This window comes from Perna viridis, chromosome 5 (assembly GCF_037379345.1).
Source record: "Perna viridis isolate PV_CMFRI_1.1 ecotype Kerala chromosome 5, ASM3737934v1, whole genome shotgun sequence".
In the NCBI taxonomy this organism is placed as follows: Eukaryota; Metazoa; Mollusca; class Bivalvia; order Mytilida; family Mytilidae; genus Perna; species Perna viridis.
Window position 1 is genome coordinate 32,834,923 of NC_142449.1, and position 14,807 is coordinate 32,849,729.

At 31.8% G+C, this 14,807-nt stretch overlaps 2 protein-coding genes across 3 annotated transcripts in view; one reads left to right on the forward strand and one right to left on the reverse strand.

Annotated features, from left to right (window-relative positions):
* LOC148617134 (phosphatidylinositol-3-phosphatase SAC1-like) overlaps positions 1-8,483 on the forward strand; it is a 28,807-nt gene extending 20,324 nt beyond the window's left edge. For both annotated transcript variants that reach the window (XM_088584473.1, XM_088584472.1), the window contains exons 12-17: positions 331-400; positions 968-1,040; positions 2,134-2,227; positions 3,085-3,186; positions 4,213-4,273; positions 4,644-8,483. In XM_088584473.1, coding sequence (XP_088440599.1) covers positions 331-400; positions 968-1,040; positions 2,134-2,227; positions 3,085-3,186; positions 4,213-4,273; positions 4,644-4,819 — 576 coding nt within the window. In that variant the 3' untranslated portion in view covers positions 4,820-8,483. The remainder of the gene's footprint in view (positions 1-330; positions 401-967; positions 1,041-2,133; positions 2,228-3,084; positions 3,187-4,212; positions 4,274-4,643) is intronic.
* Positions 8,484-9,072: 589 nt separating this feature from the next.
* On the reverse strand, positions 9,073-14,778 carry LOC148617135 (uncharacterized). The gene is made up of 3 exons (XM_088584474.1): positions 14,658-14,778; positions 12,757-12,854; positions 9,073-12,348 (listed from the first exon to the last, which is right to left on the reverse strand). Exons 2-3 carry the CDS (start codon positions 12,827-12,829, stop codon positions 11,024-11,026), a joined length of 1,398 nt encoding a protein of 465 aa, XP_088440600.1. The 5' UTR covers positions 12,830-12,854; positions 14,658-14,778; the 3' UTR covers positions 9,073-11,023.
* Positions 14,779-14,807: the final 29 nt, after the last annotated feature.

The window sequence follows — 14,807 nt, forward strand, 5'->3', positions numbered from 1 at the left end:
AGATTTCTTTTTATAAAGTCCTGTGGTAAATGAAATGTTCAATCTTGATTTTATTACACAGGAAAAGCTTATTAATTAATAATAGGATAATTAATTGAAAAGAGTGTATAACCAAAATAGGATGAAGAGTGCCAAAGAATGCATAGATTTAAAAGTGTGCAGAACTGTGTGCAGAACTGTGTGCAGAACACACAAGTTAAATCTTTATGTGTTCTTGGCACGAGTGATCTTATTTTTGGAAACATTGCTATCTATATGATAAATTAAATTGATCTTGTTATATTATTAAAGATATGAATATTTTAAGGAGTATTATCATTTGTATTTCAGAAATTAGGTGTACTAGATCAGGGACAACATATCAAAGATTGTAAAGCTTTCAACTTTACTTACAACAATGGTAGGTTAATCTTTACTCACAACTGTGTTAGGTTAATCTTTACTTACAGCAATGGTAGGTTAATTATTCCAATCCTAACAAAGTGGCTAAGAAATGTAAAAATATCTAACTCAGTTGAGAGTGTAAGACAAGTTGAACATTGAAATCTTACTCAAGAATGAATACTATTGACTAGACTTGCATTTCCTGGCAGAGATTTTTTTTTTTTGTATAATAACATTTATAATCAAATTAATATTTATTCTGAAATAATATTTGCTGTCAGAAAATAGAATACAAAACCAGGTTAATAATACATAGAGAAATATACTTCAATGCTGCTAGGTTCTTTTTATATATGTATAGTTTATTTCCATAGATCTTTCAAAATAATTTTACTAACAATAACAATAAGAAATATTCGCATTTCATAGACCACATAGTGCTTTAATGATGAATAAAAATGACATTTGAATAGTGCTAATCTGAAATGGCACATATTTTTTCAAGTGTTATAATTCTTCAAGGTAAGTTACAATGCAATATTTATAAAAATGTAAATGCTGTTGTAATGATTTTACATTATAGTGTGGGCAGATAATGCTGATGCTATGTCCAAACAGTATGCTGGCACTGGTGCTCTGAAAACTGATATCACAAGGTAAAATCTGTGTATGTTTTACTTATAATTGTACAGCAGTTTGATTTACTCAGAAGAAATAAGATGTCTTACAGTTGTAACAAGGGAATTTTCTTATTTCATCAATCTTGTTTGTTAAAGTACAGAATTTTTAGTCTGTTCCATCATTACAAGGGAAAATATTCCATAACTTAACAGATAATCCATGATACATATGAACAGAGGTTCAGCAACATCCTATATATGTAGAATGTAAGACCAGAACAATGAATGGCTAAAACATATTCTGATGGAAGTCAAAATTTGTTGACACAGAAGTAGACGATTGTGCCTGTGAGGAGGCACTGTTTTTGTCTTCTAATACATTGACAGATACAATTTTATATTTATTTGTTTATTTAATAATAATTTGGAAACTATTGGCTGTATAGTAATGTATTAATCTGTCATTTCTGCAATATTCCTAAATCTCTGAAATATGACAAATTTGATCACGTGATAAGATAAGCATTTTTTAAAAAGTTATTAAACCTGAAATCAGATCAAATCCAAATCCAAATCTTAATCTTAAGCTGAACAAAACAGTAATCGACTTATTTGTATGAAGGTTAAGACAACAATATACACCCGCTCGGAAGGAGAAGAAGGCATACTATTTTATTCTTTTCTGTGTGTCTGTGTTTTCATAACACTTTATTCCATCAGTTTTCTCAGTAGCTACTTATCATAGCAGCTTGAAATTTTAACACTTGTCATGTAGGTATGCTATATGGTGGGATTCATTTTTGGAAAAATTCGACACTAACCTTCTGTTTACTTTGTTATTTTTTTACTTTATATTTTGAAAATTTAAATTTTTTGTTGTAGTGGCTTTAAATTTTAACATTGTCTTCTTGTAGATATGCTATATGGTGGAATTCATTTTCTAAAAAAATTGACAACTTCCTGTTTACCTACGGTTTAGTTTATTTTTTTAATACAATGTATCGTGATTGAAAATTGGGGTATCATTAGGTAGCCATTGCTCACAGATTTTTTGTTTTTAATTGTTTTTGTTTTTTTTTCTTTTTAAATATTAATTACTACATGTACTTCATTATACATGTATTTACAGACAGGGACAAAGAACAAAGTATGGTCTGTTGATGGATGGGTGGAATTCTCTGATTAGATACTTCAAAAATAACTTCAGTGATGGATTCAGACAGGTTAGTCCAGGGTTGAAGGGTTCATTGTTTTGAACACTTGTTGCATACTTAGCTTATACCCATCAAAATTGATTAATAGGGAGGGGATGACTGTTTAAAAAAAATTTTATAAGTGGGAGTATGAAAGAAAATTTGGAAGTAATATTTTATGTTTTATTTCTGATATTTCACTTCTTGATTTATTTTTAGATTGAAGCCAAGCCAACAATTGAGGATGACTTCCGTTGGTTTTATCTCATTTTACCGTGATTTAGGAATTTACTGGTTTTTTATATGTAAACTCTGCTATGTGATCAAGTCATTGGAGTGGGGGGTGTTTACTGTACAGCTAAATAACAAGTTCTTTTTAGTAGTAAAGCTTATTAAGTTTTAATGATATGATGTGACTTTTCATTATCTCAATGACAAATGAATGAAAAGAAATCTCTTCATATTAAATTACTGCATTTTGCCGTTTCGTAAATATTTTTAAAATAAAATACTGTTCCTAGTATCTAGTTTGTTTCTTCTAAACATAATATAAGCAAAGTTGTCCTAGAAAGTGAACTTTATCATGTTTACTAAAGCACTTTTGAAAGTTTGACTTTTACATAGCAACAAGATGGAGCTAGCAAATTGTAAAAAAATATCAGGGATGATTTTTTTCCCCTTTTTCAACGGACTTCCGTTATATCAAATCCAGATTTTACGATTACAATTCTTTTTTTTACTGTATATTTACTTCCGATTTTGCGAATTTCCACTTTGTTTGTAGACCTTGTAAAATCATCCCTGAAATATTTAAGTAGGGGAGTATGTAGATATTCCCTCATACAAGAATGATAGTCTAATATGATTATTTATCTTTGTCATTGCAGGATTCCATGGATTTGTTTCTTGGGAATTATGTTGTGGAAGAAAATGAAGGAGTAGTTAAACCCTCACCTTTACAATTAGAAAGAGACTGGAAGTTTTATGCTGTATGTATTCTACATTAGCTTAGTTTGATTTTAACCTGTCCCAGACTAAAGGATTCAGATTTTTGTTATATCTTATCTCAACAAATGGTTTGTATTTTGAAATTGCCTTGTTTGTCTGTCCAAAAGTCATTGCAATTGTAATTCGGTTTTATATAGATGGAGCATACATTATAAGTAAATTTGCTTATTGTCTGATATTACTTCCTGTACGAGCAGGAGTATAGAGCACGGCATCACACGCAACTTCATGTTTTTGTATATGTTTTGCCTTGGTTCAACCAATTCTAGAAGTGAACATATCAGTTGATATCCTTTTTGTAGCTGCTTTCTGTTGCTTCTTCACTGTAAGGAATTATACAGTTACAATATTGTTTAATCATATGAATTGACTATGAACCATCTTGGAAGGCTCGCCAAATTTTGATATTTTTAGGCTGTCTTACACAGGCAAAGTTATTTCACATGATTTTCACAAGAATTTCACTTGATTTGCACCTGAGTTGAGCAAAGAAATTAAGTGACAGAGTTCACATGAAATTTGGGTGAATGGAGCCTTCATGTGAAATTCACATGAAATGTTCACATGGAATTCGTGTTTAGTGAATTTCACATGAAAATCATGTTAATTTCATGTGAAGCTTGATTAACATGAAATTCACGTGAAAAATATTTGCCTGCGTATCATATAACAAAAGTATACCAAGGTATGTTAATGTATTAATTCAAATATTGACAAGGTTGAAATCCTGCTAATGGCCTAGTTTAAGCTTAGTGCTATTCCAGAAATAAATGTATGGGGGTATCGGGAGGTAATTTTTAGTTGACCCAACTATGCATACAATTATTTTCTTTCATTGCTAAGTCTAACTGTCTTAAATACCCATCAAATTTTAATAGAGGTGCCTCACAACCCCTTCCCCACCTCAATTAATTCTGCAATAGACCTATGAAGTTGTTACTTTAAACTGTACATACATAATTCTTGTTATTGTGATTTGTGAGAATATTTTACCTTTGACCTTTCAGATTCCAGTTACATGTGTGATAGCAACAGCCATGTGCTTAATTTGTGTTCTGATTCCTGATGGTAAGACATTTTAGAACTTAAACTAATATTTTTATTGTGCTAATAGGACAGTTACTATGGTACACATCTGTCAATGATATATGGTCTATTCTAAGCTCCATTGATTCTTCATTTTACTAAACAAGAAATCCAAAGCAGATCCAGAGTTTTTAAAAAGGGGATCCACACTACTGTATGTTCATTTTGCCACAATTTTGCTTGAAATTAAAATTTTCCAGCAAAAGAGGAGTTTTTACTTCAGGATGTACGCATAATACACACCAAAATACGGTATATCAGGTGTTTGTCATATAATCAAGGAAAGACTAACTCTATTCCCTGAAGTTAACTATTCATCTAGCTGTAATTTGATAATTTTTATCTTTTTCAGAAAACCTGAGTACCCAGTTGATGTATATTTTGTTCTGGGGAACAGCCAGCTTCCTTTCCCTTGCTGCTTTTTATATATTTGGATCAGAGTTTGTAGACTCACCTAAATTAGTTCATGCTAAGGATTTGTCAATCGTAAATTTTTACAGCGCCATCAAAACAACGAAAACTTCATGATAAAGATAGAACCATAATTTATTAGAACAGTCCAAGCATCAAAGAATAAAAATTAGAAGTTCATTGTTTTTACCAGTTTAGCCAGAATTTGTATACTTTCAAAAAGTAGCGCATGGGACTCGAGTGGGGAAGGCTACCGCTGCGGTAGCACGATAGCCTCTGGTCTAAGTCGGGAAGCTTCCCCAGAGATAGCCCGGTAGCGGACGGGACTGGAGCAGGGAAGGCTACCGCTGCAGTAGCATGATAGTTTTTCTCAAATCTCTGTTATTTTGATACTGCAACAAGGAATTAAAGCCAGAAAAACACTTGTAAATATATGGTTAAAGACTACCCAAATAAAACAGCTCCAGTATAAAATTTTGGAATGTCAGCATCCATAATAGAAACATATAAATTCCGAAAATTATTGTGCAAGTAATTTTTTCATGCATATTTAAATTTTACTTTTTTCTTGGTATTTGTTGACAAGTGGAATTGAAATCACTTATAATTTTTTTCCCAGTACATCTGGTTATCCTGAAAGGCTTCATTAAGAAAGTCTGAATAAAAGTTAAACAAAAAATTGGTTAAATATTTAAAAAAATAAACAAAGTGTTACTATGTTACTTTTGTGATTCCTGTTTTGATCAGAGTTTGTTTCAGAGGGGAATATCTACTGTGAAAGTACTATTGTTCATGGGGTACCAATTTTCATGGTTTTCGTGCAAAAGCCAATCCACAAAATTTGGTTCCCATTGAAAAGGAGATTTCCATTGATGTGTATACTGAAAATTTCAAAACCACTAATTTAAGAATCCACAAACTTGTTTTTTTTCCCTATCCACAAAAATTGGTATCTATGAAATAAAGTACTTTAACAGTATTCTGCCCCACTGGTAAATGACAGAAAGTGTGCCGACCTTTAACAGTATTCTGCCCCACTGGTAAATGACAGAAAGTGTGCCGACCTTACTTTAACAGTATTCTGCCCCACTGGTAAATGACAGAAAGTGTGCCTACCTTTGACCCAGGATATGTATAATTGAAATAGATGAGTGATATAATTTGTATTCTCTGTTGCTGTTTGTATTGTGGTGCAATATTGTAGTTTATTTATAATGTGTTATGTGAATATATTATGTATTTTGATGTAAAAAGTGTAAAGGGACCAATTAGTCCATATTTATAAGTATCTGGCCAGGATCGATCTCTTAAGCTAAATAAATAATCAGAGACAATTTTGCTTATTTTTGTTTTAAATTGGAATTTCTTTCTTGGTTATCAAATATTGTTTGTTTCCCATATCATTTTATGAAATAAGATGACTATACAAATGTTAAGCAATATTAAAATTGTAATTTGTATTTGTGAATAATTTGAAAATTTTTGCAGTGATTTTTTTTACTCACTAATTTGATAACATAGAAACTCGAATGAATATTTGATCCTGCAGTTGTCACCATGAATTAAAAATTCTTGAAAAAAAATATTACTGACAATATGTGTATAACTAAATTGGTATTAAAAACCAAATATTGTATAAAGTCATTGTACTAAAAAAACCAACTGTTTTGTTTAAGCAATTTTGTTTTCACTAATTTTACAAGCAAGATAAAAGCTGTGCAATTAAGTGACAGTCTCTGTAAGAATCAGGCAGTGGGTAAAACATGGTATAAAAAACCCACCATTTTGAAAGTTTAATTTGACTATTAGCACCATGAGAATCAAGGAATAAAAAAGACATGATATTCCATATCATTTTGGTAAATTGAGTTATAATAACATTGAAATGCACTAAAAAGGAAAATTTCAAGTACAGATAACTCTGTCAAATACCTCATATTTCTAACCGTCTACTGAATAATATCTGAACAAAAAATCCAGTGATACAGAGATCAAATAGTTGTCTTTTCAAATGGAGAAATCATCTTTGAGTGAAATTATATCGTCTGATCAGTGGGTTTTTGACTTGCATGTTTCTTTTTTTTCTATTTTGTCTGGTTCTTACAAATACTTGCACTTAAATTGCTTTGTAAATGAATATTTGTATTTGAGAGTGTAAGTCCCAAAATTTATATAGACACCAAAAATGGATCGATATACTAAAACATAAGATTAATAGATACCTGTGTACAGTAATTTATTTGTATTTTGAGTCAAACTCACAAGGAGCCCATGAGATATCATTTTCTTGTTTCTTCCGTGTACGCTTGAAAATGCAAAATTTATTCTGTTATTTTTCCTTTGATTATTGTCAGTGCAAGTTTTAATATTATTCATGCCTCAGTATTAGAAGGAGTCGTATCTTAGTATGAACTACTAAGTACCAGTCTTTCTGAGAATCATGCAAAATCTGAAAAATGTGATACACCCCAAAAAAGGCTACATATTTTTATTTTTGTAATTAACTTGTTTTATGGATTTATACTATGAAATGTGTAATTATTCATTCAAATCTGCCTGCTCTTAGGAGATAATCAACATTGAAAATCCAATAGATTCTGTTGTATTTGAGTGCCATTTACAGTTATCTCCCTTAATTTTGAAATCTACAGTGCATTCAATATAATTTTTATCTAAGAACATGAGTTATATGAAAAACTGAATGTCAATTTCTGTTACTATGGCAATTTAAACAAAATATCAAAAATAAAAATATGTAAGCTTTTCACCCATGAATCATATTTTGCATGATTCTTAACTGGAGTGCTACTTAAGACTCTGGCACAAGCCAAAATGTATATCTTAGATATGTATCAAGAATGTTATGTTTTTTCCGAAAAAAATATTGCTATGCCTTGTTTAAGATACAGGAAAGTAACACCTATCTCCTTTATTCAAGTAAGAATTGTTTGATTGGATGTTCATGCCAACATTTTTGTCTGAATTGTTTGCATGTTAATTTCCTATAATTTGAAAAAATCAAGCCCTGTGGTTTATTAATGTTTAGTTTTAAGAAGTAGAAGAGAAATGTGGTAATAGTTCTGCCAAATTCAAACAAGGACCTGTACTGCTAATTTCTTATGTAGAATTGTTTATTTTATTTTGTTTTTTGTTTTTTTTTTTGTCCTTTTTGTTTTTCTTAGATGTTTATTGATTGCCAAAAGTTGACAGTTCAGCTTTATTCATTTCCTATCTCAGGATATCGCTGTGGCATTTTTTTTGTTTTGGTTCCAAAAGTTTATTTTGATATTCTCTAGTCTTTACCTCACCTCACATGTTCATAGAAAGATTTTGTACATGAATTTAAATACTAGTCCACATAATTATCATGCAAAATTGATATTAATTAGTTTATGGACACCAATGTGGTTTTAATGGTTACTGGCACAACTCCTCTCAATAGACCTTAAAGTTACCATTCTTTATCATATTAATTACAAAAGTTATGGATATTAATCATATATTTTGAAGGCTTTCTGACAAGATTACTGTTTATTCCACATCATTGTTATTTCACTTTTACCAAAGTTTTCAGTAATCAATAACCTTAAACCCTAAGATGATTTGAAGGTCCAGTAAATGCATTTTCACAATTTTGTTTTCTAATCTGCACAATTTTGATGTGGACTTGTACTTGAACTTTAAACCTACAAAAACATCCATGATACATGATATACAACTAAAGAATGTGTCAAGTTTGACAAAATGTTTGAAGTCTAGATTAAATTTTTAATATATGAGACTCATTGTTTTTTTTTCTTAATTTTGATTATTAGAGAGGTATTCATTTTGATTTAACCAGCACATCAGTCCACAGTTTCTCCCATAGTAAGACAACTGGAATGATTTATATAAGGATGTTCTTGTCATGTGATTAGGATGTCCTGTCTTTCATATTCCCTTTTTCTAACTGGATGACTTTTAGGAGTTTCCTTGTAGTTATTTGGATAATGTATGTGGTAGTTGTCCCATTTTCAATAAGGATAAATAGTCATCAATCTGGCTAACCCTACTTCTAGGGTTATTGTATTTTCTATTTAATATTCTTGCTCAGATGGACACCCTTATGGTCCATGGGCTGGGAGGCTCCATTATTCACTCACCAACTTCATAATGATTTTCAGGTACCTTTATACCTCCCATTTACAAATCAATTTGTTGCCAAAGAATATTCTATAAGGTAATGGTATATCATGTAGTACAATATCTCAGCTTTTTAATGGTATCAAAACAATTGTGGTAACGCTTACGATTATTGAGTTATATGTATAAAAATATACCACTACCACACCAAAAAAAAAACTGCTTAAATTGACATATGTTTCAATGTCAAACGGGCTAGTCTATTGATGCTTCAGTAAATATGGCTTATTCGGTATTTTCTGCTTAGTACTATTACACTTGTTGCTTTTGGGGTTCTTTTGATTTCTTGTGGCGATTTTCATAGTCAGAATGAATAAAAAAATGACTAAAAATGCAATTTTCCATTTTTCCACATCAAGTCGTATAAATTCAAGTCTACAAGTTATTGCACAACAAAAATGTCTCAAATTTGGTGTCATGTGATGGATAATTTTCTACATCATGAAACCAAGAAAAAAATTATTTTCATGTAAGAATTTTTCTAGAATAATAAAAATATTACCCCTTCCCCTAGAAAAGATGTTTTGGTCTGAAATAAAGTGCTTATTCAGAACATACCAATACTGTAAAAGTAATATTTTTAGCATTTATATTCAAAATAACAATGAATCCAGCATATCTGCTCAGTTTAAGGCACTAAATTTTTGCTTTTGGGGTAAAATGGGGAATTTTCAGAATATTTATTTTCTTCTATTTCACCTGTTTTTGTCCATTTTTTGAAAATCCGTAGTTCAAAAAAGCTTTTATATGTTACAGTACCTTAATATAATGTCTTAGCTTTCAAATGAGCCCATGTAATAAATATTTGAACTTTTCAACTTCATAGATGAAAAATTGTTGCCCCTGAAAAAATATCTTACCGGTATATGAACTAAAATGCTTAAATTTCATTTTTGAACAAACAAACATGTACAAAAGACCAATTTAGCACTTTCGTTACAAATATCGATCTATCCACCATGCCTATTCATTCAAAGGGCTGAATTATCAGTTTCAAGGTCACAATAATGACCTAATCTAAAAAGGATAATTTTCGGAATAACATACTTTCTTTCCTTTCATCTTTTATTGGCATTCATTTTTAAATGCTATATTTTAAACAAGCATTTATGCAAAGGAACAAACACCTAAATAACATCTATGCCATACAGATGAAAGAATGGTATCCCTAACACGCTTGGGTACATGTTCTTCATGAGTTTGGCTGTTTTGTTTTGTTATGTTTCTTGTCACTTGTTCTGGTTTTATTAGTCCCCTGTCGGTGACTTTCGCTAAAGGATACTTCAGGTTTGCACTCTCAGTCAGCCAAATAAGTGTTTCATCATGGTTGCAGATTAACAATTTATATTGGGTACATTGCTTTACCATGATGAGTTACAGATCAAGTTTGAATTTTGTTTCGGTCTGTTGGATTTTTGTTGAGTTAAGACCCTTGGACTTACAAAATTTGTGCAGATTCAATTTACCACACTATTCTCAGTAACAGATGATGCATGAAATTTGCATTCTATTGTCTTCAAACATCAATTTCTTCCGATAGGGGATATTGTATTGCCATGCAATACTCTCAGAATGCTGGTGTCGTAAAACTTTTGTTTATTCATAACCAGTTATTTTGGTTTATAAAGATACACTTTGTTAATTTAGTTGTTTGGTTTAGAAAGGTATATTTGTTTATTTAGTGTTTGGTTTAGACAATTTTGTAGTTTATTCAGCATGTTGTTTATTTGGTGTTTCGGTGTCTTGATTTTTTTGTTTATAAAGTATTTGGATTAGACATGTTCATAATTTAATTATGGTTTGGTTTAGACAGTTAATTCTGTATTCGTCTTTTAGAGGAACTTACTTAATTCAGTGTTCATTTATTTAAACATGTTTTGTTTAAACAGTTCTGCAAATTCTCTCCTCGGACGTCAAGTGGCGACTAACACGATTAAAAAAGATTTTGATATCAACCTTAAAACACCCGGCAACGTTAGATTCAATCACTAAACGCCAGGCCATTTTTTCTCGAAAAAAAAAAACAAAAACAAAACAAAACAAAAAAAACAAAAACAAAAACAAAACAAAACAAAACAAAACAAAAAAAACCAAAAACAATGACACATTTCAAAGGAAAAACAAAAACAATGACACATTTCAAAGGAAAGATTTTCTTTGAAAATTGTAGTTGGAGTTAAAGGAATTCGAGTTTTGTCCATGACTATTGGAATTAGGTCGCATATAATTCGAACTTTGCGCTGCAGATTTTGAATTCAGTCCGAGTGAATTTGAACTAACCCCTACAGATGATTTCGAGGTAGCTCCAAAAGATTTTTGGTTAACTCCTAGAGATTTTGAATTTAGCCCTATTGAATTTGAATTTGGCACTAACGACTTTGAATTCAACCCGAATGATTTTGGATTTATGCCGAAAGAATTTGAATTCTGCCCTACAGATGATTTTGAAGTCAATCCAAAAGAATTGGCATTTATACCAAAAGATTTTGGATTTAGTCCAAGAGATTTTGAATTTAATCTTAAAGAATTTGAATTTCGTCCTAAAGAATTTGAACTTAGTCCTAAAGAATTTGAACTTGGTTCTAAAGAATTTGAATTATGCCCTAAAGATTTCGAATTCAGTCCCAATGTGTTTGAGTTAAGGTCAGAAGGTTTCGAGTTCAACCCAACAGATTTCGGATTCAGGCCCAGAGAGTGTGAATTGAGCCCTAAAGATTTCGAATTTAATCCCATAGAATTAGAATTTAGTCCTAGAGATTTCGAGTTGAGCCCCATAGATTTTGAATTTAGATCAAAAGATTTCGAGTTCAACCCGAAAGAATTGGAGTTAAGCCCTAAAGTCTTGGGATTCATGTTATACGAATTTGAATGTTGGTTCATGTGGCCACGCATAGCACCCATGTTCATGGTTCTATACCAGCAGTAATCACCCTTGTTTTGAACATGTCCATTGCAACACGATTCCTGGAAAGGGTCATACGAATTACTTCCACAACACACATTTCCTATCTTATGGACCATACCATTGCAGCATATTTCGTCTATGGTGTCAATAACGTCACCACCGCAGCACGCTTGTCCATCTTTCGGGAATAAGGTACCTTGGCAACAAATCTCAACTTTGGGATCGAATGCTACGGTTCCACAACAAAGTTGGTCACCGGGTGTGTTTAGGACGCCATTACAACAAACTTTAAATGGTGGTGTGTATGCTTCATCTCCACAACAGTGCGAGCCACCTGGCGAGCTAAACTTTCCATTGCAGCAAGCTTCGTACGGAGGCGTGTAAGCTTTTGTACCACAACAATGGCTTCCACCGGGAGAACTCACAACACCACCACAGCAAGAATCAAATGGCGACTTGAAGCCATTGAGTCCACAACATTGTTGGTTTGGAAAGCCTGTTAGTGTACCATGACAGCATGAATCCTCCAGTGGTGAAAAGTATACACCAGCACAGAAATCTAAAAAAAAAAGAAAGAGAATGGAAAATGTAAATCTAAATATGATTCATATACATTGTTAACGTATTTACTGATTAATGTTTGAAGCAACAAAAATGGGTAATTTCTATTTTTATCCGAGTCCATTGTAGGATTTCCTGACGATCTAATGTATTAAATTTGATAAATGTTGTAATTAAAAGTTGAGGTTACCTATAGATCAATTTCTTGAAATTCGAACTTATACAGCACCCCCCCCCCAAAAAAAAAATAACCTTATTATTTTGAATCCATGTAATCCCGGAGGGCGGTTTGAACAGGTTTCATAAATACCGGTATATTCAACGAGCGTCTTTACAGAACAGGTGTATTTAAAAAATGTGACAATTATTGTTGCAATTTTTTAAGTTTCAACACATTTTTACTTACCTCCGTTTGTTGTTTTAATGTAAAACACAAATGATGACAGAACAAACAAACTGTAGTCAGCGACTTTAAACATTTTGGCGATAGCTTGTGAGGTCCTGCTGAAAACAACAGCAAAACTTCAGTCTAAATGAAAAAGAAATCTTGAAGTTTGTAAACAATTTTAATGTGTACGGAGAGTCGGTCACGACCTACTGAAATACAATATTGCCAAATTGTGTTCTGGTGTATTACTGTGAAAGTACTTTCGTGGATCAGGGAAGAAACACAAGTTTGTGGATTCTTGAATTCGTGGTTCTGAAGTTTTCAGTACACACATCAATCGGAATCTACTATTCGTTGCGAATCAAATTTCGTGGTTTGACCTACCTACGAAAACCACGAAATTGGTACACCACGAACAATGGTTCTTTCAAAGTATATGTGTAATATATTTCTTTGAAAAAAAAAAACATTTATGTTGGTTGCTAAATTGATTGTTACGTTCTATCAACAGTTCAGGACAAAAGGACAAAACGATATAAAATTTTCATTTCAGAAGTGTCTGCATGATTTGCTGTGAAGTATTCAGAGTATCGAGACCGACTTGATTTTGAAGCAACTCGTCGGATATGTCTAGAAAAGCAATGAACACTAATCCTACCGACGGACCTGGCCCATGCTCCCAGTTTTTAGTGTAGTCTAAGTTGCTCATGGACTTTTGTTTCTTTATTCTTTTTTGTTATTTTAGGTTTTTTTTTCACGTTATTTGTTGTGTTTCTGTTTTCTCCGTGGTCTTTATCCCTCAATTATACCTTTTTGATTTCAACTAGAATTTTGGTTCCCTTGATAACAGGGATACATTTCAGAATCTTAACTACAGAACAGTATGTGCGCGCATAAACCAGAAAGGCAACCATTGGGCAGTTTTATGGCGGATGGAAATAAAACCAATGAAATATTCGCCTTTAAAACAAGTCATTGCCTATAAATACCATTGTTAGGTTTATTTGTGGTATGAGCGGCGTTGAGACGTGTTATCGGCATATTAGATCGGTACAATTAGTATAAAACGATATCAGAGTTCAGAAATGCGATAATAGTACCTTGTTTTGGCAGCATCATAGTTTCATTATAATAGGAAAATAAAAAGGATATAGACATAACATCCAACAAAGTTTTAAATTAATCTTGAATTCGTTTCAAATTTACCAATTAAAAGTGTTCAATTCTAATCTCAAAAAGTCTCCCTTTTCGTTTAACATTTCGTTCCATTTTGTTTGGTTTTCCTCTTTTTTTGTTGTTGATGTTATATGGTTTGTTCGCTTTGATTTGGTTTCTGTTCCTATTCTTAGTTGTCTTTTATCCGTTTATATATCATTTGATTTGTTGGGTATGTTTCATTCATAAATTGTTTTATTTGTACATGGATCGAATACGCAACTTTTTTGCATCCAATTTTAGTGATGTCCGAGTTGCTCATTTGCTTTTTTTTCTTTGTACGTGTTATTTTGGTTATTTTATGTTCTTTGTTGCGTGTAGTTTCGGCTTGTTTGTCTGGTCTTTATCCTTGGATTATATTCTTTTGATTTCTGTTCGAATCTAAGTTCCCTTGAATGCTCTTTGCTATCCTCAAGGATTGTATTCAATATAAACTCCCTGCTATCCTACAAAGTATTTTATCGGGTTTGCAATATCACTTCCCCAGCGAAAGCTCTTTATGATAACTGATATTTGCTATTTGAAGACAAGTCAAATCAATTCATTAACGAAACTATTTCTAAAATTTGTTTCCTTCAGATCACTATCCTTTACCTTTTCAACGACAAAATAACAAATCTAACGAAATATCGTTTATACTTAAGTATTTTTTTTCTATTGTAAATTTGACGGGATTTTTTAAGATAAGAAAAAGTGGTATTTACCTGTAATTTGTCGGACCGTTCTATCCTAGGGAAATTCAGAAAATTCAAGAGTCTTCCGTGGTTAGTGAAAGTCATATATCAATTGTTCATTAAGGTCTTCATTATTCAGATTCTGTAATTGATCATTTGAATATTTGAATTGGAAAAGTA